Source organism: Aythya marila (assembly GCF_965140915.1).
Source record: "Aythya marila genome assembly, chromosome: 15".
Lineage (NCBI taxonomy): Eukaryota > Metazoa > Chordata > Aves > Anseriformes > Anatidae > Aythya > Aythya marila.
Window position 1 is genome coordinate 6,270,364 of NC_139056.1, and position 22,089 is coordinate 6,292,452.

The 22,089-nt window shown below is 45.5% G+C and overlaps 1 protein-coding gene across 6 annotated transcripts in view; it reads left to right on the forward strand.

Annotated features, from left to right (window-relative positions):
- The first annotated feature begins 231 nt into the window (after nucleotides 1-231).
- CREBBP (CREB binding lysine acetyltransferase) overlaps nucleotides 232-22,089 on the forward strand; it is a 94,964-nt gene continuing 73,106 nt past the window's right edge. For 4 of the 6 annotated variants that reach the window (XM_082772320.1, XM_082772321.1, XM_082772322.1 and 1 more), the window contains exons 1-2: nucleotides 232-644; nucleotides 13,730-14,442. In XM_082772320.1, the coding sequence (XP_082628446.1) occupies nucleotides 560-644; nucleotides 13,730-14,442 (798 nt within the window). In that variant the 5' untranslated portion in view covers nucleotides 232-559. The remainder of the gene's footprint in view (nucleotides 645-13,729; nucleotides 14,443-22,089) is intronic. The other 2 variants (XM_082772323.1, XM_082772324.1) reach the window with 2 other exon arrangements.

Here is a 22,089-nt window from a genome sequence, read left to right on the forward strand (position 1 = left end):
TTCTTCCCTCCCTTCCCTTCCCCTCCAAGCCCCAGCCTTTCCACCCCCCCCCCCCCCCCCCCACCTCCACCTCCACCTCTCCCGTTTTGGGTCCGCGGCTCAGAGCCGCGGGTGGGGGCGGCGGCGGCGGCGGCGGAGGGGAGCGGGCGGCAGGGAGGGGGGGGGGGGGGGGGGACCGGGAACCGGGGGCCGAGCCCCCCCCGGCATCGCGGAGAGGCCGAGGAAGGGCGGCGGGCGGGGGGGAGGGGGGGGGAAAGGAGGAGAGGCCCCGCTATGCTCCCCGAGTGACTGCCGGAGCCGCCATCCGGGCACCTCCTCGGCGGCGGCAGGGCGGGGGAGAGGCCGGGAGGAGCGAGGCCGGCAGGGAGGGGGCGCTTGGGTTCTTCCCCCCGAGCCCGCCCCGAGCCCTCCTCCCTGCGGCCTTGCTGCGGCCCCGGGTATGGGGGAGAGGGGGCCGCCGGCGGCCGGGCACTGAGCGGCGCTGTTGTTCGCCTTCCCCCTTCGTTCTTCTCCTCCGGGAGCGCCTCGGGACGGGCCCCGAGCGGCGGCGGCGGCTGCCATGGCGGAGAACTTACTCGACGGGCCGCCCAACCCCAAGCGAGCCAAGCTCAACTCGCCGGGCTTCTCCGCGAGCGACAGCACAGGTGAGACACCAGGGAGGGGGGGAGGGGGGTGTTTTGGGGTCCCCCCCCCTCTTTTAGGGGCGGGCGGGTGGGCCCGGAGACCGCTCGTCGCCGTACGGCGACGAGCGGTCTCCGGGCCCACCCGCCCGCCCCCCTTCTCTGAGGGGTCCCCACCCTTCCCCGGGGGCCCCCTCCTCTTTTTGGGGGTCCCCATGCTTCTCCTTCACCCCCCTCTTTTATCCCACCCTCCCCCCTCGCTGCCACCCCGCTCTGCGTCTCCGGGCTGTGCTGCGGAGCCTTAAAAAAAAAAAAAAAAAAAACTCAACGCCACATCCCTATCCTGCTTTTTTCATATATCTGTTGGTGTTATCCTCCTTCTGTCCCCCCCCCCCCATCTCTGAGTGCGCTGAGATAGGTTTAAGGAGCTCGGTTCGACCTGCTCCGAGCTCTTTCCCCGTTTAAAATTTAAAATAATGATAATAAAAGAATTTGCAGACCCGCTCGGGCACTCAAGTTGGGATGAAATGCCCGGCAGCCCGGCGGTAGCTGCGACTCGTCCCCACGTCGCGGAGCGTCTTCGCCCTGCTTTTCATGTCCGAGGGGGGTTCGTGGGTGATTAAACGCAGCAAAATTTCTCGTTCCCAGCGAGCGTGCGCCCACTGCGAGTACGCACGTGTGTGCATAAGCGCGTGTGTGCGTGTACTCAAGTCTTGAAGTGTTCCGTTTTAATTGCCGTCGTAGGGTCGGGTCGGGTGTTTGACTTGCACCTCTGTTCTCAGAGATTGCTGAATCTCGTCGGAGGGTCGGTGATAAGTTAATCGTGGTGTGCCTGCTGTGTTTTTATGGATAGAAAAAAAATATTACTATAATTGAGCTGATAAATTTTGTGGGTTGTTTTTTTTTTTTTTCAGTTTGCTTAGTGTGCATTTGGCAGTAGCTTACAGATACTTCAGGGTTTTTTTTTTTCTAATTCATGAAATCTTTTTATTTTCAATCTCCCAAGAAACATGCCAAAAAGAGAAAGAGTATTAAGAGTAAGAATTGGCAGAAAAATATCTAGGTGAGGTCTTGTGACTGAACGGCGTTAATCTCTTTTGTGGAAGTGACAGAATGCCATAGGGAAGGCTGATACGTAAGTTGCTACGAAATGCACCAGAGTAACCTGGGAAAAACACGATTTTTCTGAAATTCCTCAGACCTGTAGACTGTACGGGTAGCCAGGGAAGGCTGTTTGAAGCTGTCTCTCTCTCTCTCTTTTTTTTTTTTTTTTTTTTTTTTTTTTGAAGTTCTCTTGGTCTGTTCTGGAATGCTTCAGTCATAATTACGTCCTGTTCAGCAAGTTCTAATGCGTCTCGGGGAGCTCTGTGCCGCACTGGAGATGTAGGCTCCAGTATCTGCGGGAAGTTTTGCACGGCGCAGGGGGCCTCTGGCCAGCGGGGACGGAAAGCCCCACGTTGTGTCCTGGAGAAGTAGGGTTGTGTCCGTGGTGTTGTGCCGTGACCCCCAGGCAAAATGCCTCAATGCTGGAGAGCGCAGGTATGTTGGTGCACTTGGCGGTGCTTTTTCCAAAAACTACGTTTTAGATTGGATCCTAGCTGCCGAGGCTGCTGGTGGAAAGATTGCTGCATGCTTCTATGCATTGTATTAGGCAATGTAAGTGGTATGAGTGGTGATAGCTGTCAAATACCTGCTCCTGAACCCAAAACTGCCCGCTTTCTTGCGCTGGGGCTTAAATGAACAAGTTTTGGGACAACCTGGGAAGTTGTATTTGTGTAGGTGGGCAGGCAGCGAGTTCTGGGATGGATAACTGAGTTGTAGCTGCAGTCGTAAACCCATGCCACTTGATGCTGCAGCTTACGTGCTGGGGACGTGCTTTCGAGACGTTTTGGTAGGCCGAGTTGTGCTGCTGCTGAACACGAAGTGTTCAGGCGCTCGTAAGCGAGCGTAGCAGCGCGATGGCGAAGGGTCTGGTGGCAGGCCTGAACGTTCAGCAGAACACAACCACTCGCACCTGTTTATACTTCGCTTTATGCTTTGATGCGGTGATGTTAAGCAACTCTTTTTGTCAGGGTGAATTTTAGCCGCCTTTAATCTTTCTGGTAAAAATAGCGCCTTGGCTTACCGTAGCGAAGTTTGCGCAGTCAAAATCGGTCTGCTTGCGTTCTGCAAAGCAGCTAAAACAACTGTCTGAGCGAAGGGAAAGCGGGGAACTGAGGGGATATAACAGACAGGCTTGCTGTGAACATCGTTAAGGCTTCGCGATAGATTCTGCAGTTGTCTCGTTGCCCTTTGAATCGAAAAGGAAGGTTGAGACTCGGGGCTGGTAGCTGACCGTTACCGAGCAGCACTCGACGAGCTGGCTCGCACGCTGGAGTATCCACAGGAGAGATTTTCCCTTATCTAGCCAGGCAGGAGGAGTGCTTTTGTCTCATTACCTCTTTATTAGATACATAATAATTTTCATACCTAAGCGTTTGTATCCTTATTTATTTAAACTGTTATGAGGCATTTTGATCTAGCGTGTTGCAGGGTAAACACGGGTTTAGTACAAGAAGTAGAAATGCAGAAACTTTGGTAATGGCAGAATGTTATTTTAATGGTGGGTGGTGTTACTGCTCCCAACGCTGCCGGTATTGATCGCTCAGCAGAACATGCAGCGAACTAGCAGCGATCTGGGGCTGGTCCTGGTCTGAACTCTGCACGCAGATTGTGGAAAGTGTGCCTGCACGGAGCGGCAGTACAGCCAGCATTCTTCAGGTGCCCTGTCACCACCGCTCTGCAGATAGCTAGCTCGGTGGCGTTGTGTGCTGCACCGTGAGTAACGCATCCGTCGGAATTTGTTGCGTACCCTGCGGCCTGCTGCAGTCGTGGGGCTGTGCTAGCTCCAGAAGTGACAAGTGATAACGTGGGCCAGAGCAGAGGGTGTCCTGAGCTGTGGTATGAGTTAACGTACTCCTGAAGTAGGTGAAGTCGGAAAGAAGGTGAGATGAGCAGCTTCAAAAAGTCCATTAGAGCTGGATTTGCACCTCATACTTTCTCGTGTTTTTTTCACAGCTTCAGATCATAAACAGATTAAGTGGTGCAGCTGCTGCGAAAGCTGCAGGCTGAGAACTCCAGTAATTCACGTTTTCTGTACGGCCTGGTGTGGTAGTGTTGCGGCTCCCGTGTTTTAACACTGGGGAAGGACTGGGCTTGTCGCGTGTTCCTTTGCCTGTGCTGAGATGAGCAGAGCTCTGCTTAGCTCCCGGGGAGCTACGGAACTTCACCGAGGGGAGTTTGTGTCTCAGTACGCGGCCTGATTTGATCTTGTTCTCTTGCAGTATGCCAAAAACCGGGTAGGTGTATCTCTCAGGGGATTTGGCTTTTAGCTTTAAAAGAGAAGGTCCGCCTTTCGAACAAAGTAACTCAATGGAGACACCCAGGCTTTCTCAGCTAGCGTTCCCGTACGTAGCTGGGAGTTCAGGTGAACTGATTGCTCAGTTATCCAAGGCCAAACTTTGTGCGCATGAGAGCATTAGTGTGTATGTCTAAGGGTTCATTCCTGCGGAGCGGAGAAGTTTCCCGGAAGCTGTTTAATTGGTGTGCTCGTTTTACATGACGCAAGCAAAACTTCAGTGTCAGTTGCGGACTGTAACAGTAAGAAATTGCTTTTATATGCACGCTTTCTCCATCTCTCTCTCTGGGACAAGAAAAAGAGTAATTCCAGTAAGGGAACAGGCTTGGATTTCTAAGCAGAAAATCAGGAGAATAAATGCTTTCTCTGAAAAGAAGTAGGTGAAGGCGTGTGTGGAGTTCTGACTTGCCACGGGAATGCCCTTTATTCCGTGGCACTTGTACTGTAACTAGCTGGGATAGGAAAAATGCAGCGTGTGATATTTTATGGCTGTATTGTTTCTTGCCATATATGTAATGGTGGATGAGGGATGCCACGCCAAGCAGCAGTGTTTACTTTCTGAGCTGTCTGAAGTTTGACACAAGTTGCATTGCTGTGCACCTGAAGCGGCTGACCTGCCTAGTGCTGTGCCAGCAGTCGTCGTCTGGGCCAAGAGATTCGAGAGATTAGAAATTGGTTCGCTTGTTGAGGATCTAAGGCAGCACATTTGTGCCAATTCACGAAGCACTGCTAATAGCAGGGTTTTCTATGGTTTCTCATCGGGGGGAGATTTTTGTAGATTTCTCCAAGGAGTTTGATGCTAACATCTGCATGAGATGACAAAGTTGAGCAGAAGGTCTGCCAGTCTAATTCTATGTGACAGTCTATATGCGGTTGTTTCCCCCTGCTTTTTTTTTTTTCTTTTTTTATTCGTGTTTTGACTGATAGTTGCATATATGCTTGGGATTTTATCACATTGATTCATTTTCTTCATGATTTGAAATTAACACGGCTCCTGGAGAAGGCCTGCCAACACCAGACGAGAATAAAGGCTGTGCTCGGGGGGGTCAGTCTTTGTTGTACCCTGGAGATCTCTTGATAGCTTGTGAAATAATTCCCAGTTTTCTGTTGCAGATTATTCACTTTCTATTCTGGCTGAATGTTCCTTGGAGTCATAGTCCAGTGCCACTAATTATTTCCACAGCAACATGCTGAGTTCCGATACTCTATCTGCAACTTCACATTAAAAAATCCACCTATCCTCGGTGTTTATTTCTACTGAAGGCTTTGCTCTCTGTTGTTACCTGCTAATAGAGAATCATGTGAGCAAAAATGTTGCTGTTTTATCAAAATACTGCAGTTTAATGAGAAATCAGGGGGAGTCGAAAAACAGGATTTGAAAAAACCTGGGGTTTGTTCTTATACAATGAAAAAGCATGTGGGACAACTTAGAAATCTGACACTTCCATCCTAATTTGGTTTACACTTTCAAGAATTTTTGCTTTGTAAATCTTCCTTTTAACATATGTTATGTTTTCCATCTGTCTTCTCAGATGTCTAAGATACAGCGCGAACCTAAATCTTTTATTTGGAATTCTCTCTTTAATAGCAATGTCTCGACAAATACTGTATTGTGCGGAATCATAGCGTGAATCAAAAGAAAACTGAAACTTCCATTATCAGGGGTAATTCAACAATCACAAGGAACTCAGAGTCTCAATCTTTAGGGCACAGACACGCCGAAGGTTCGCTTCCTCTAGCCATTGAGGTGTAAGAATCTTTCTCATTTGGGAAGCTGGATAAATATAGGATCTTTGGTCTGCAGCTGCTTTATGTGTATAGAGAGGGACGTGAAGTTGTCTGCTTCTCTGAGGGTCTTCTTCAGTGCTGTGGGGATGTGCTAAGGACGTCGGTGCTGCCCCACGAGCTACTCTCTCTAGGCGATGAGCCTCCCAGGGAGCTGCTGCTGGGTGTCTGAGGTCCTCGTGTGCACCAGCAGCTGCCTGTTGTGCAGGGGGAAGGAAAAGGGGATTTGAGGTTCCAGCCCCTCCATCTGCGTCGCACCTGAAGAGCACAAGCTTCTTGTCTCTCCCTGCCCGCCCAGCTTTGCCACAGCCCGCGCTTTGATGACTGCTTTAGTGGGTGTCACTGCACGGGTGACGCAGCTTCTGTGTCATCTCCGGCGTGGCGTTATCTCATGGGGCGAAGAAAGCTGGAAACTTCAAGTGCTGCTCGCTTCTGTTGTGGCTGTGAAGTTTTTTCCAAAGTTTCATAGGCTCCATTAAGGAAAGTATTAATGAGAAGGCAGCGAGCAGGGGCTGCTCTGAATCAGTGCTTTACAACAAAACAGATCTGAGCAGGTATTGTGTTTTTGTATGCAGTTAGTTAGAGTTGGAAGCTTTTTTAGAGTGAAATTATTTAAAAGTTTAAAAAAAAAAATAAAGTGCATGTCTGCTGTTGCTTCCGTATGTGCGTTTGGTGTATTCTGTGTTGTGTGTTCTTGCACAGATGAATTTGAATTGCTGAACAAACCACCCTTTGCTTGTAATTTGGTACCAGAAATAGGGAGGAAAAGCGGCATTAAAACAAAGAGAAAGGAAACATGATTTTTGAGCTATTATAAATCACAAAGGAGACAGAAAACTTGCCTGTTTTATTGTAATCTTGCACAATGTTTAATTCTTTTTGTTTCATAATACTACTTCAAGTGCACATTAATCATTGCCATTTCAGTCTTTGCAGAAATAGATCTGTTCTGGGCTCGTAATACAGAAGGTGCACAAAGGTGAGGACTTCACAGAAGGACTTGTGCAGCTGAAGGGAACATTTGAAGCAGCCTGAGCTAAAAAGCAGAGTTAGGATGGAGTCCTCACCACCCACATCAGTCATAGTGGGCAGGATGCAGGAGTGAAAGATTTAAAATCTGAAACACCTTGTGCGAGCCTGTGTATTTGATAAGAAATCTCCAGCCAGAGGATGTCACAGTGAAAGTTTGCTTGTCAAGATATTTCACACCGTGGTGAGCTATCTGCTGATTTTGTTCCCAGATGTGCAGTGAGGGTGGCACAGCCTGAGCATGAAGCAATGGATCTGTCAGTTGTGTGAGCTAACCGAAGGCATTCTCATGCTGACACTCTGTTTAGGTGTGCATTTCATGCTGCCTTAAGCAAGGGCTTGCTTTTTATTCCTGGATTCTCAGATGATTTTGCTTTAAATGGTTGTCCTGAACGTTAATGTTTTGTCAGCTGTTAAAATAGGGCAACAGAAAAGATACTTGTGTTTGTGATAGGGTGAGAAAGTGAGACCCCGGTTCCATTAATGTGCTCCAAGAACCCTGAAATATTTAATCTTAATCAGGATGATCCCATAAAAGAAAAGTTAATGCGACCAGCGCGTCCACTCGGTGAAGACACCTTGGGAAGCAGTTAAGGGGAAGAGCAGTTACGGAGAGGCTCTGTAGGACCAGAGGAAAGGAAAGTTAATCCAGCATTTGCCATCCAGTACTTCCAGAGTAGACCGGAGTGAGCGTTCTTGGGATTCTTTTGCATGTTTTTTGGTTTTGCTTTTTTGGGGTTCTCTTGCCCCTCTGGCATCTGGGAAGAGATGAGACTAGGTCCTTGTCTGAGTGCATTCTGTGGAGTTTCTTCTGTACATGAACTTTGGTACCGGGTACATTTAACATCCCCTCATATACTACTTTGTGTCAGTAGTGGAATACTCAAGTAATCTGTGTGCTGTTGTTAACTTTTTTTTAAGTAGAAGCTTTCTAAGTCTGAGAACAGTGATTATTCCTGAAGTTAGTACCTTAGGTTTTTCTGGACCTTTAACACATTGTATTTTCATTGTGAATGTAGCAAAAAGGTCGAGGTGGTCTGGATAGGTTCAGCAGAGAGAGGAACATGAGATAACGACTTGGTGATACACAGAGAGGTGATACAAAGAGAGGCTGGGAGCTAAACTCAGTGTAAACAGGGCTTTCAGCTTATACCATTTTCTTTTTTTTTTTTTTTATATTTTTTTAAGGGAGGTAAGAGAGAAGGGGGGCAGAGGAGCTGAACTTCCCTGTACCAGGCAGTTGTTTGGTCTCACGTATATCAGTTGTGGTTTTGGGGACTGAGCTGCGTTTACTTTTCCCTTCCTGAGCGGTCGGGCGGCAGCCGGGAGCGTTTTTAAAGCTGAGTCGCTGCTTCGTGGTATTGCAGCAGAGGCTAGCAGAGAACGAACAGATTCTTCCCTTTTTTGTTAACTTTTTTGATTTGTTTGCTCTGTGTAATGAGCTTCAGTTTTGAAAAGTCACTTAGTTGCTGAAGTCTTATAAAAATAGATTGAGAGAGATTTTTTTTAGGAGCTTGAAATGACTTTTACTCGTTCTCAAGATTAACTGTATGCTAAGCTGGTAGCGTCCCTTTTGGTTATTGGAACATACAGAATTCATTTTGTATCAAAATTGATTGATTTTGGGAACTTATCACTGCTTAGTTGTACCCTGAACAGTGTTTGTGAAGTGTGCTTCGCCAGAAGGCGAGTTGTAAAGGAAGCACGGAGGGATCGAACGCCTCCATCTCAGTGCCCCGTGCCCCAAATCCCAGCAGCAGGAGAGCAAAAGGAGGCAAGCGTTGGGCCCGTTTTCAAGAAGGGCTAAAAGGATGATTCAGGCAACTACAGACCGGTCAGCCTGCTTCCCATCGCGGGGGGAGGTCCTCCGGGAAAAAATCTCTGGGCGGGGAACAGTCAGCATCGATTTATTAAGGTTAAATCACGCCTGACAAGCCTGATTGCCTTCTGTGATTAAAAGGACTGGGCCAGGGGCAGGGGGAAGGCAGCGGATGTTGTTTACCTCAACCTGAGCGAGGCTTCCAGCCTGATCCCCCGCAATGTCCTTGCTTCCAGCTCGGGATGGTGTGGTCTGGAGGAGTGGGTGGCTAAGGTGGGTGCTTTTAAAACAAAAGCAAACAGAAAACAAACAAAAAGGCTGGATGGCTGGGCTCGGGAAGTGGTGCTCAGTGGGATGCATTCAGCTGCAGGCCAGTCAGAGGAGAGTCTGGGGGGGTCTGTATGAGTCTGCAGGGGTCTGTACGGAGTGAGTCTGTGCTGATGTCCTTATCAAGGGCCTGGGGCAGGTGACAGTGCTGGGGGATGCGCCGATACGGGGTGGGTGGCCACCCAGAGGGGCCAGAGGGGAGGGCTGGGGGGCCGGGGTGCTGCCAAACTCCAGCCTTCTGTCCAGCAGCCCTGCCTCTGGCGAGGGAGCACTGTGATAATTAGCCTAATGAGGTTCCTGGGGGTTAAGTAGCTAGAAAGTCTGGAGGCGACGCTCACTTCTGTGTATCGATGGACAAAATTCAAATACAATCTGCTGACTTAGGAACGAGCGAAGCAAAGCAGGACTTCTCTCTCATCCCTAACACAAACAGTTCAAAAGATTGGGCAGAAAGGAGTTGAGTTAATTATTCAAATCTCCTCTTACACAAGCCGTAACCAGTTGGGGCTCATCCATGTGCCCACTAATGGATCCCTTGTTTTCCCCCTGCCCCTTCCACCCGGTCTTTGGCGTCTCCTCAGCCCACCCAGGTCCCTTGTTGCTGGCTTTCACAGCCCGGTCGCTGAACGTCAGCTTCTGAGAAAGCAGCAGTCTGCTTTGGGAAGCCGAAAGCCAGCGTCAGATGCCCGTCAGTCTTTGTGCCTGCCTCGTTAGGTGAAGTCGCTAATGTAAAATTTCCTTACTGGAAATTTTATTTTTTTTTTTTCCTACGAGGGCATTTTTAATTGCTCTTAAAACTTTAAATGTGCTAATTGTCTTTTATGAAACAATAAATTACAGAATCCTCAAACCTCGGAAGGAGGCTGGGGTGGATGTGGTAATTGCTGCCTGCGCCGAACAGTGTGGCCATTGAGCCGAGTTACCTGCCATCGAATTGTAGGGAATGGCTGCGGCTCTGAACTGTTGAGGCTTTGTCTGCTGGGGTCTGGCGTGATTGAAAGAAGCCTTACAAAACAAAATTGGGCTCACTGAAATGTAACAGCTCTGTTGGCATGAAAAGAAAGGCACAGTGAAAATACTGCCAGTGCGCCGGGACTTCCAGGGTGACTTCAGCGTCGACTCCGTGGATGGGCAGCCGATGTTTGTGGCAGGGAAACTCCCAGTCACGTCCAGGCGAAGACAGCTCCGAAAAATTGAAGCTGAGTTTGGTAGTTGGCCACCTGCTTTAGCATCTTAAACATATGACAAAGAAATGCCGTGGAGTGTGTCACCTCTCCAGGCTGGCCTGAAGGAGCCAAGGGGAGAAAGTTTTAATGGCTGCTGGAAGCGTTGTCCAGGATGGCAAACAGCTTACATTTGAGCCCAAAAAACTGAAATGAGGGAACCTGTGTTTGTCTCCCGTGCGAGAAAAGAGATGCTCAAAGAACACAAAATTCTCAGTTTGGAAAAGGAGCCCTTTGGAAAAAGTGGGTGGGTTCTGATGCTTCAGTGCTTCCCCTTCCCGTCCAAAAGATGTGGTATCTGTGGGTTTTGGCTCTTTGTTTTAGAGGCCATTTGGGTTTATGTTAGCAGAGATAAGGAGGGGTATAGAAGAGGTGCTACCACATTGATCCCTAGCCCATGACTTCCTGAGCACTGAAATAAGTGTGTTTGTTGTGGGTAAGGGAGGCTGACCTCCTTCAGAACTGCTCTGTTCTGCTGTGCGACAGCAAGCAGGGGGTTGAGAGATGCAGCGGGTACAAAACTGGGTGAGTGGAGCAGGACTGCTCTGTTTGGGTGTATCTTGTGCATTGCTTTTGATAACTTTGTTTAAATTCACGGGAATATCTTGATTTTTTTAATTTTTTTTTTAGGCTTTTGGTAGATGCTGTTTATTTTGAGAACTAGTTGAAGCACCGAGGACGTGATCAGTTGTGTTCTTGTGAGGATGGGGGGAGGTCAGTTCCCATTTTGCCAGCAGATATGGGTCGTTCCCATTAAGGCAGACTTCTCCATGTGTATATAAGTACACGTATGTATAACTGCCAAGACAATCTGTTATCTTTATAGATTTGTTGCAGACATGCTTAAGTAGACTTCAGTTTTCTGTTGTGTAACTGTGAAATGCCTCGTGTTGATTTAATCGTTGCCCGAACTCTTGAATACTTGGTGAATTTTTACACGGCCGCTGTGCTAAGCTGTTTACCTGCTTTGTATTTTCCTGCAGGCAGAGCTGTAAACTTTCCATGCCTAACATTAATGTATAGACTTTTTACAGGAGCTTAAGAGTGGTAGAATATTTTAAGTATTCCCAAATGCTTGCTTCACTCTTTTCATAAACTGCAAAAACATTTCCAGTCCTTGGCTCTGGCAACATGGTTGAGAGTCCAGCCAGTGAAACAGAAAAATTTGAGCACTGCAGCTCCAGCATCCTGTTTTGAAATACAACTGGAAAAAAACTTCTCCGTTTTTCTTTTCAAGCTGTAGCAACATCTTTCCCCCCTCCTTTTTGTTGCTCATCTCCCTCTGGCCGTATGCAGCCACACGCACGTGGCTGGCCCTTTTTGTTCTTGAAAAACGAGCAGTTTTAGTGCAGAAGTTTGGAAAAACAGCGTTCCTGGGATTTACACAAGTTCCCTGAACAAGTGCTTTAAGCCTCAACGTGCCCGATGAGCTGGGGTGACCAGAAGTGCTTAAGGAAGGCCAAGTCTCAGACAGGGCCCTGCTGGTCCAGAGAGGAGCTGCTCTCGGGGCCATGTGTGGGATTAAATCTGAACTGCTGGGAGAGGAAAGGTGGAACAAAAGGGTTTGGGAAAAGGCACCCAACACCCAGCGGTTGTGTGCCAAGAGGAAGAGGGATGATGATGAAGTGATCGCCAAAACATGCAGTACACAGGGACTTTTGTAAAAGATGTTCAAAGGTGAATTGAACGACCAAAGGGTAGCAAATAAGAGAGAAACGAAGAATACTTTAGTGATGAACAAAATTGGCTTAAGAAAATACTGGTTTGCTCCTTCCCTGCTTGGTCTGTTCCTGAGCCGTAGCGCGTTTCGTCACGGCCAGCCTCCCCCAAGCTTGTAAGGATGCTTCGGGGCCAGATACGTGCAGCCTCATACAGGGGCGAATTGAACGTTTTTGTGCATGTTACTGAGATGATTGGTGTCGTTCTGTGGTCGCTGCAGCACATCTAAAATGCGTGCTTGTTTTTCTCCAGCTGGGATGAACTGAGAATTTGAATGCTGATGGCATGCGTTGTGTTTCAGCGTACTGGAAGTTAATGGTAGTACAGCCTAGCTGTGTGATGCAGGTGAAATGTGTTGTGGGTTTTGCTGCTGTTTTTTTGGTTTTTTTTTAAGGCACTTGGTGTGGTCCAGTTTGTTGCTTCCTGAATGAGATGATGGCGCTTCTGCAGCCTGAGTCTTGTGCTAGCTTTTCCTCCTGGAAGAGTGAGTTGAATGTTTAAGATGACGAAGCATTTGGGATTTCCTCCTTTAGAAGAGAACTTCTGTTTGCTCTAACCTAGAAACATTTTGTTAGTCTGTTTCTCACTCCGAGGGGCTAGGATTCTTCAGGGCTGACTTTCCAGGGGCACAATAACATTTCAATACAGTTCTGTTATGTTATAGTAGAAAGTGGTTGTTTTAGATCATGCCCTTGGACTGCAAAACTTTTCAGCGGTGTGTCGTGTTTGAACAGCTGCTCTGATGAACCGGGGCTGGTCTGCTGATGGCTCTTATTAATGTGGATGTACACACTTGTCCTCATGTCTTCAGATATGGAATTAAAAATTACCTATATACAATCAGATTACTTTCTATTTCTAGTTAAATACCTAAAATAACACTTACACAGACACCACTTACAATGTGTAATAAAACATTTTGGTGAACCTGAGCTGCTAATCTTAACAAACAAAACACAACTTCTTATTTTTAAAGAATTTCGGTGTTCCGGTCAAAGCAGTTCCTTCAAGGGGCTTAATGAAGACTTGATTGATTTATTTTGCCCATCTGGACAGCGTGTGGATTACCTCTGTCAATATTGGCCATGATAAATGAGGGCTGGGCACTTGGAGAGCAATTTGAATTATTTGAGCTGTTCAGGCGTTATGAGGAGAAAATGCTGGAGTGTCTTTGAGGTCGTATGTCATGGGGGAAAAAATGATGAGAAACGGATATTGAAAGCATTTCTATGAGAGACTGGGAGCAAATTACTACGTAGTGGTTCTGTTTTGCTTAAGCATTGAAGTGTAGCTGGAAGAAGTCTTTGGCCATACGCAAACAGAAGTTGCAGTGTTGAGGTAGGATTGTTGGATGAAATGGGGTTACTCGAGAGGTCAGGGAATGTGATGTGATAGCTCTTCTGGGAGAGTAAATCCATTGGAAAACCTCCCTTGATATTTCTGCTGTTTTCTTTTAGCCCAAAAAAAAAAAAAAAAAGGGACTTAGGTCAGATGACGCTGTTCGTTCCACCTCCATTTCTTAAGCATGGTACAGTGTTGTGTCAAATCATGCCAAAAGCCCTACTTCCTGGCCTGTGTTTTACCCTGTGATTTTGTGTGTACACCGTATGCCATCAGGGACTGTGCTTTCTGAAGGGTGCCAGAGTTCACAGCAGTGGGCACTCGCCACCAACATTGGCAGTCTTGGGTGAAGTTTGGCCTAAATGTGTGACATTGACTACATACAAGACAAGTATGTAGTAACGTAGGTGAATATTTTAGTCACTTATTTATTGTGTTTTCTGACTTGTGTTTCTGCTTTAACTTGCAGATTTTGGATCTTTGTTTGACTTGGAAAATGATCTTCCTGATGAGCTGATCCCCAATGGCGAGTTGGGCCTTTTAAACAGCAGTGGGAACCTCGTTCCAGATGCGGCTTCCAAACACAAGCAACTTTCCGAACTTCTAAGGGGAGGCAGCGGCTCTTCCTTAAACCCAGGAATTGGAAATGTGAACTCGAATAGCCCTGTCCAGCAGGGAGTTGGTAGTCAAGTTCAAGGGCAGCCGAACAGTGCTAATATCGGTAATCTGGGTGCTATGGGTAAGAGCCCTTTGAACCAGGGAGACTCGTCTGCTTCAGGCCTGGCAAAGCAAGTAGCCAGCACCTCTGGACCTACCACACCTGCATCACAAACACTGAACTCTCAAGCACAAAAACAAGTGGGGATGGTGACGAGCAGCCCTGCAACATCACAGACTGGACCTGGAATATGTATGAATACTAATTTCAGTCAGACACACCAGAGCCTTCTCAACAGTAATTCTGGTCACAGTTTAATGAATCAGCCTCAGCAAGGACAAGGGCAGGTAATGAATGGATCTCTTGGGGCAGCTGGAAGAGGAAGGGGAGCAGGAATGCAATATTCTGCCCCTGCCATGCAGGGGAATGCAGGCAGTGTGCTGGCAGAGACTTTAACCCAAGTATCTCCACAGATGGCTGGTCACACCGGACTGAACACAGCACAGACAGGAGCAATGACAAAAGTATGTATATATGCTTTAGTATATCCAATTTATTGCACTTGGGAGTTTTTGGTTTTCTAAATACCTGTGTGGAAAAAGGGAAAAAATGAATGGACTCCTTTTTCTGCAACAGAACTAAAGAATGCGCTTTCCTGAGTCTGTAGTTACGGGTTTCACTCAGCAGTGATATCATGAATGATGGTTGAAGCAGTATTTCTCATGTGATCAGAAATGAAAGCACTTGTTTAAAAAACACCTTGCTCTGTATCTTAGCAGGCTGAATTAGAAAACAAGAGCTTAAACTTGCGAGAAGAAAACAGTATTACTTCTGTGCAGGATCTTGTTTTATCTGCCAGGCAGCAGGATCTTTATTTAAAGCAACATGAAATCTGTTAAAGCTCTAAGTTTGAAGGGGCAGAGGTACAGCTACTGGTCCTCTTGTCAAGGACCACTATCAGCAGCTGTGCAGCGAATATTTTTTTTTAAATACAGAAGCACTGATCTGAAAACATTAAATTTCACATGGATTGCCAAGCCAGTGCAAAATTCACAAAAGGGAAGGGTGGTGGCTGGGCAAGAAGTAATTCAGGGGCTGTTACGGATTGGGGCAGGGAGTATATATACCTGGAAGTATCTACCTCTGTCTTGGGATACTGCTCTGATCCCTGCTTGACACAGCCATTGTTTTTTAGCTCTTGACTTGCCTGGTATAAGCATAGAGAAATGATTAGAGAAGGAGATTGCTGCTCCTCCTGTCTCAGCTGGGAAGCAGTGCACCTCATTTCTTGTTTGTGTTGCTTTGGTGTAGTTCCTTCCTAGAATTTTGATGGCAAAACCACTCTATTCTGGTATACAGAAGAGAATTGCATCTCTACTTTTTTATCTATCCATAAACCACTAGTCGTTATCATTGTAATTTATTAATAACGGAGTCTTAATGGATGTGTTAAGAATTCTGGAAAAAAAAATCATTGCCTGACAATGGCAATTGACAAAGGCAAACCTGTGTACTCAAGAAATGTTGCCATCATTGTGGAACTGCACAGTTCATTTAGTTTTTGAAAATAAAAATACAAGAAACGTTCCACTGGCACTGAAAGCGATCCTGTTGTTTAAGGAAGAGATGCCTGTGCTCTGGGTGACGGTCATAGCACGTAAAAGTGAGCGTGTCTGTCTCTAGCATCCAAATCGGTTACATTTGCCATGTGGAGGGATTGGTCTGCACAGAAAGAAATAAGTTTTGTTTCTTTTTTCTTTGTATCTGGGGGAAGAGTGACAAATTCTGATTACCTGGTGTAGCTGATTTCTGTAAATTCATGGATATCTGAGTTCAGGAGTAGATTTTCCCTAGCCACCGCACAGTTACATAGTGAAACTACTGATTTTTTGGTGTGAACTAATTTAAGTAGAATACCCCCAAGCAAGGGGCCTTGCCTAAGGTCTTACCTGACTGAATGTACATGGCTCTGCTGGGAGAGGCTCTGTGATGTCTCGGTTTCTTTTAAGCAACCCCACCCCAGTAAGGAATAGATTAGAATAGAATAGAACAAATTGCATTTTTCAAGGATTTCAGTCTTAGCCTGAAGCCAGCTGCAAGTGGGATTCACCAGCTGAGGAAGATGGTCTGGGTGTTTTTAGCGTGATTCAGGTTCAAGAAGTAAAGTTCATTTTGCATGGATTATGTTGGAAAAGAGTCGTGGAAGTACCTCGATTGTGCACGTCAGTAGTTCTTCCTTGTGCGCAGTGCTGCGCTCAGCACTGGTGATGCATTTCCAAAAGGTTAGAGCAAAATTAGTGCTTTCAGGAGGCCTTAGAAGCAGAATTGTTTGGAGAAACTGAAAAGGTACGACTACTTAATAACAGAGCATAAGTGATAAAGCAGCGCTTCTGTGAAAGTGCTAGCACTTAAGAAGAAAAAAACAATTTTAAAACCTTGGCAAACTTGAAAAAATAGAAGACTCGGTGTTTTTCCAGACCTCCATCTCTTGCCAAACAAGATGAAGCTTAAAGGCATCGCATTTTTGTAAAAGTTTTACTTTATTTACAGCTTAATTTTCTTTTGGTAAGAGAGCCAGCAAGCAGGAAAGATGTTTTACACAAATACTTCATTTAATTTTGGAACGATTGGTTTGCTCCCTAAATTTTCTTCTTCACAAGCAGAAGCGTTCCCTTTTTGCCTCTTCTCATTGGCATTTGAGGACAGGCATCCTGTTCAGCCTTTTCCTGTCCCCCAGCGTGTTGTCCTAATAGGGCCATCAATGGTGCTCGTGTTAGCTTTTTTCATTTATTGGTACTCCCGTTGTGATGAAGGCTTTTAAGAAAAGTAAATATTTCAGTGGGTTTGTCTGTTCTGAAACTGAAATTTCTGCTGAAGGAGAATGTGGGTTAGTTTGTTGGTTTTTTTTTACCTCCTGTTCCCTGATGTTTACCACTTAATGTGCATGCTGTAAAAAGATTTGAAGAGTAGCAATTAAAATGGTGAGGCAGCTGATTTGCCTAACTGGAGTAAACTGTTTAAAATGTAGCTGCCGTGTGCTGGAAGAGCTGCATCAAGGCAGGAAACAAATTCTCTAGCTGGTAACTATAGCAATGTATCTTAAGGGAAGGAGGTGGGAAATACGAATGCAGATTTTCATTTTTTGAAAAGACGTAGTCCTAAACCAAGATTTTCTCATTATGTTTAAGTGATGTGCATCACTGATTGATTTCTTTTATTTCCAGTCTAATTGTTCTATTTCAGGATTTTCAGCATCCTGATAGCTAGGTAAGATTGCAGCCCCTCTGCTTGGTTTACTTTCTTTAATCCACTGACAGAGCTGCAAGCGCATGCAGATGGAGGGCACGAGAGCTCTCTTGCAAATCTGCGTTGTCTCTGGAAATCCCTGTGGTCTGAACCATCTCCATGCAGGTTCCTAGAACGGTGCAGGCTGTGCCCGGGCTGCTGTGCTGCACCAGGCTTCCCAGACATGCGCTCTGCCGTGCCCCGATGTTCCTGGGGCAGTTGGGGGGAGCTGCTGGACGGTTGGGACTTGCTTAACCCACCGAATCTGTTGTAGGTAAAGCTAGCAAGCCTGTTTTCCTTAGCTCAGCACGTTTACGTGCAGTGCGTAGCAGTCCCGTGACCCTGCGTAGTTCGGGACCAGGGCTGCTGGTGGAGACCTTGCTTCCGTGGTGGTTTGTTCTAACCCTTTTTAAGTAAGTGACTAATCAAGGAAAGTCCATTGCGTAAGTTTTTGCTTTTTCTATTTTTTCCTCCTTGTGTTATATTTGTATAAAAATATACCAGTTGTACCAATTCTTTCCAAGAATGTATACCAATTCTCCCTAGTAAGAGGGATTAACCAAAAATAACCCTATCTTTTCACCTGCTCTCAGAAGTAACTGGGAGTCACTTCACCTAGAGTACCTTAAGCCAATACTGTTCCTTTTAAGCTGGACTTGTTTTAAGGCAGCTCTTGACAATGAGAAGCAGGCCAGAAATTCATGGTAACTCAAACTCGTGATGCACGTGCTTGCGTAAGCTGAAGGTGGCAGATAAACTTTAAGCAAATGAAAATGGAATGAAAAATAGCTGAGTCTCAACATCAGAAGGCTGTGAGGTGCTGGCATCAGGGCTAATGCTTCCCCATCAGTAGGGAGAGATTAAAGCAAAGCATTTATTCAGTCTGTAGAGACATGAGCAAAAGATTTCTCATATTTCATATGATCCTCCAGAAGAAGCAACCTGTCAATACAAGTAAAATGATAGCTATTGAAGTCATAGTCATGTTTTCTAGGGAGTACGTAGCATGTTCTTGATAGCCTGGAATATTTTTGGAAATAGGGAACGGGGTAGGCAGTGAAAATATTTTGTGAATGAAAGATACAGCAGCTTGCTATAGCAAGGATTTCAATTCTTCGCTGGCCATGACTGTGCAATTTGCATTTTCAGGTTTGTGTAGAGTGCCTGCCTTGTGATTTTGACCCATCTGAGTTATTCTGGAAACCTCTGAGGAAACCTTTTTTATGCTACATTATCTCTCTGCTCAGTTCACTTCCAGACTCCTCTCCTGAAACAGTTTTGCTTGTAACTTTGGGATTATGGCCCTGTTTTCTTGGACAATGAATGCCACAAAAATAGTTTTCATTTGGGTTGAAGTTCTTCAAGAAATCAGATTCAAAGAGCAGAAGAATTCTTTGAACAAGTATCATGTGGTAGCGGTAGAGGGGCCGGTTGTCTTGTCACTGTGACTTCTAACAGGAGTAGAATTGCCTCTTTTTGTTGTAATTTGTTTTCTTTAAAGTCCGTGAGGTCCAGAAAATGTGTTCAAACCATCTAGAAAACCATCTAGAAAATCTCCTTAAATTAGGGTTGTTTCAAAAGATTGAAGGTTGTCAGTTTTTGGACATCTTACGGGGTAGCAAAGCTAAGCAGATGGCTTATTGTTTCCATAGAAATGAGCACTTTGTTGCGAGCGTGTTCTGTGCCTAATGCTCTTCTGTTGCCGTGAGAGTCCCTCTTTTCCAAATGAGGGAGATGAGGCCTGCATGAAGTTTGTTGTGGCTGGCAGCTAGAGCTTGAAGTTGTGTTTCTGGAGATTAGATGGCATATAGTCTCTCGCTGAGATGCATTCCCTTCTTCCTACTGCTACTGTCAAAGCCTGTGGAAAACCAGAAGAGAGCTTCAGAAAGTTTCTATTTATTTTGGATGGTTCTCTAATCTCTTTTCTGTACCCTGGTAAGAGTTTTTGCCAGTGATTCACCTAATTGCTGCTTTAGCTCTTTCCATTAAGAAGCAGTAGAGTCCCATTGAGGTGTTTTTGATTTCATATGTTTCTGAGACATAATGCCTCTCTACGATCCTGCAGAAGGAATCACCTTTTCTTCAGTAACTTCAGAGCTGTCTTGCTCAAATAAGGGTATGCAGGTACCCAACAGCAGAAACAATCTGAAGCTGCGTGTGTCTGATCTGTGGAAGACGCTGCTTGAAACCTGAAATTTAAGCTTGTCTGGGAGTTCCTTTCAATGTGTTTGCCTTTATAGGACTACTAAACCTACCTCGAGATTAGTTTCCTTTCCGAAAGATGTAGTTTAGTCAAACATTATTGGGCTCTATATGGGCAATAAATGGAAGTAATTGTTTGGTCAGATCTTAGTCTGAAGTTATAAACACGTCAATCAGGAGAAAATGGTTGGTTATTTTTATACCTGGTTACGAGGATTCCAGCATTAGTGGTTTTCAGTAAAACGTCTTTCTGAGGCTGTAGCTTGTAGGTAACCTCATTATGTGCGTTGTGAACATTCTGAAGGAAAATATTGGTGCTGATATAAGCTGGAACCTGCGCGGCAAGCAGGAAGTGAGAGAAATGGTGATCTGGTCGGCAGGTCTTCCAGTGTAGTGTTTCAGGAAGTGATCTAGTAGTAGTGCTTTTGATACAGAGGTCAAAGTGTGCGCGAGTGATGTGTTTTCCCTGCTTGTGTGTAATGTGCTTGACCTCCCCCCCACACACACACACACCTCTTCCTGGAAGTTGGTACCTGTAACAGATTTGACACCAAAATCTTACGGCTTCAAAATGTCACCAACCTTGTGAAAAATAGGTCTTAATATACTAGGTTTCTCTGTAATCTTGTCTATTAACTGTATCTTAGCATAATTAATTTGAATAGTTTGTGTTTTTAACTTCATTTCAGTCAAAATAGCTACGTGGCAGTGCAAGTGGCAGTAGGAGAAGTTTAAGATTAAAGAGGAGGAGGAATTCTTACCAGAAGTGATGTTCAGAAAACAGTAAAATCCTTGTTTATGTCTGTCGAGAGAATAAGCAGTTGTCTCGCTTCCTGTTGTTGAGCTGTCGAAGAACTGGATTCTGTTACTTGCTGTTTCAGTGCTGGGTGTACGTGCCTGCGTGTGCCTTGAACACCAGATCCATGGCTTTGCTCCCCATGGCTGTTTGCTCAGTGATGTTTCGGTGTTGGATAGTAACTGTCAGGAAATGTAGCAAGATAATGAATGACTTTAAAGAGCAAGGACTGTGATACTAGGCTTCTCCTGCATACGTAGTTATGGTGGTTGAGTCTGTTTTGAGGAATCTGTAGGAAGGACAACTTGTAATGGGGAAAAAAAATAAAGCAGGCTATTTAAACAGGTTACCCAATTGATATTTCTAAGTACCAGATTTAGATACGCTTGCTGATTGTGAATTAAGTCAGCTGAAGATGTTCTCGTTCCGTTGCAGTTCTGTTTGTTTGAGCAAACTGCTGGTGCTGTTTGTTTCTCTGGTGAGCCTCAATCTGTCTGGATCTGCCTGAATTGTTTTAACGTGACTTGCGCGTAATTTGCTGCTGATCCTCTAAGTTGTCCAGAGTCGGCTGCCAAGCTGACTGCCTCCTAGCAGGCCATGCCTCTGGCAAGCTCAGATAGCCAGCCCAAATCATGTTCTACCTAATGCTGCTTCCCAGTTTCTGTGGGCTCTTCATGAAGTTACAGACTCGACCACTTCCTTGGTTCCCTGGTCAACAACTTTATCGTCAAAACAACATTTTTACTCAGAAGAGACAAGTGTTTTTATACTAATAACAAGCAGAAGCAGGATATAAATACATCGAAACACGTAACAGCAAAACTCACTGACTTGTAGTAAAATTAAAATCTCTGTAACACAGTTTTGTTTTGAAACATGACCGTGTAAAGTGGTACTTCACAGATGACTTGACTTTTGATACGCCAAAGAGATTTGGTGACTTAAAAAGCTCTCCTACCACAGGTATTCCTCCTGGCACCGGAAATTGTTTCCTATTTCTAGTACCTGAGTTAAATTTCATTTGCAGTTGTGCAATGTCATTGAAGATCTCTGAAGCGATAGTCACTTGGCTTCTGTCCTCTGCATGTGTTTATGCAGGTACCTGTGTTCGGTCTGACTGCTGCTGCAAGTCAAAAGAATTTGCGAAAGAGAGCAGTCAGCCTGCACAGGGGAAAACCACAGCTTCGTTTCCTCTCCTTCTGCTTCCAGCTTGAGGAGCTAAAAAAAAAAAAAAAAAAAAACCAGCATTTGGTAAACGTGCTCTGGCTTATCGTCCAGCTGAGAGAAGTGCAGTACGGTATCTTTTCAGAGTGGAGTTGTGCCATTATCTCCTAGTGCAGTAACGCAGCCATTAAGGATTTTATCACCAGCTCTCACTCATACTGGTTAGGGCCTTGTAATCCTTCAATTCTTGTCATTGGAGTAGGGTTTATTTCTTAGGAGTTGACATGAAAGAAGGTTTTATAAGTCAAATTCAGAGATCCACCAGTTTTTATGGAAGCCACAGGTTAAAAGCTGTGTTGTTTCAAAAAGCTTATTAAAATGTTAAATTAAAATTTTATTTATAAAATAAACCTCCACGTCCTTCTTATTATTGATTTCTTTCTCATTTTTAGACTGTTTTTCACATAGCTTCCTGCTGCTGTTCATCATTTGTTTTTTTCCAATATACAGGTGAAAACATCTCTCCCTAAGAGAGGAGAACCTGCCTGTTTAAATGTTGGTGTTAAATGTGGAAGTTACAAAAAGCCTGGTTATTTCATTCAGACGGGAATGTCTTTTTTGTAGTATTCCTACTAGGGCCCAGTCATACCCATAGATCCTACTGGGCAGGAGCGTTTCCAATGACAAGACCTTTTAAGAGCTCCAAAAAACCTTTTCTGTAGTT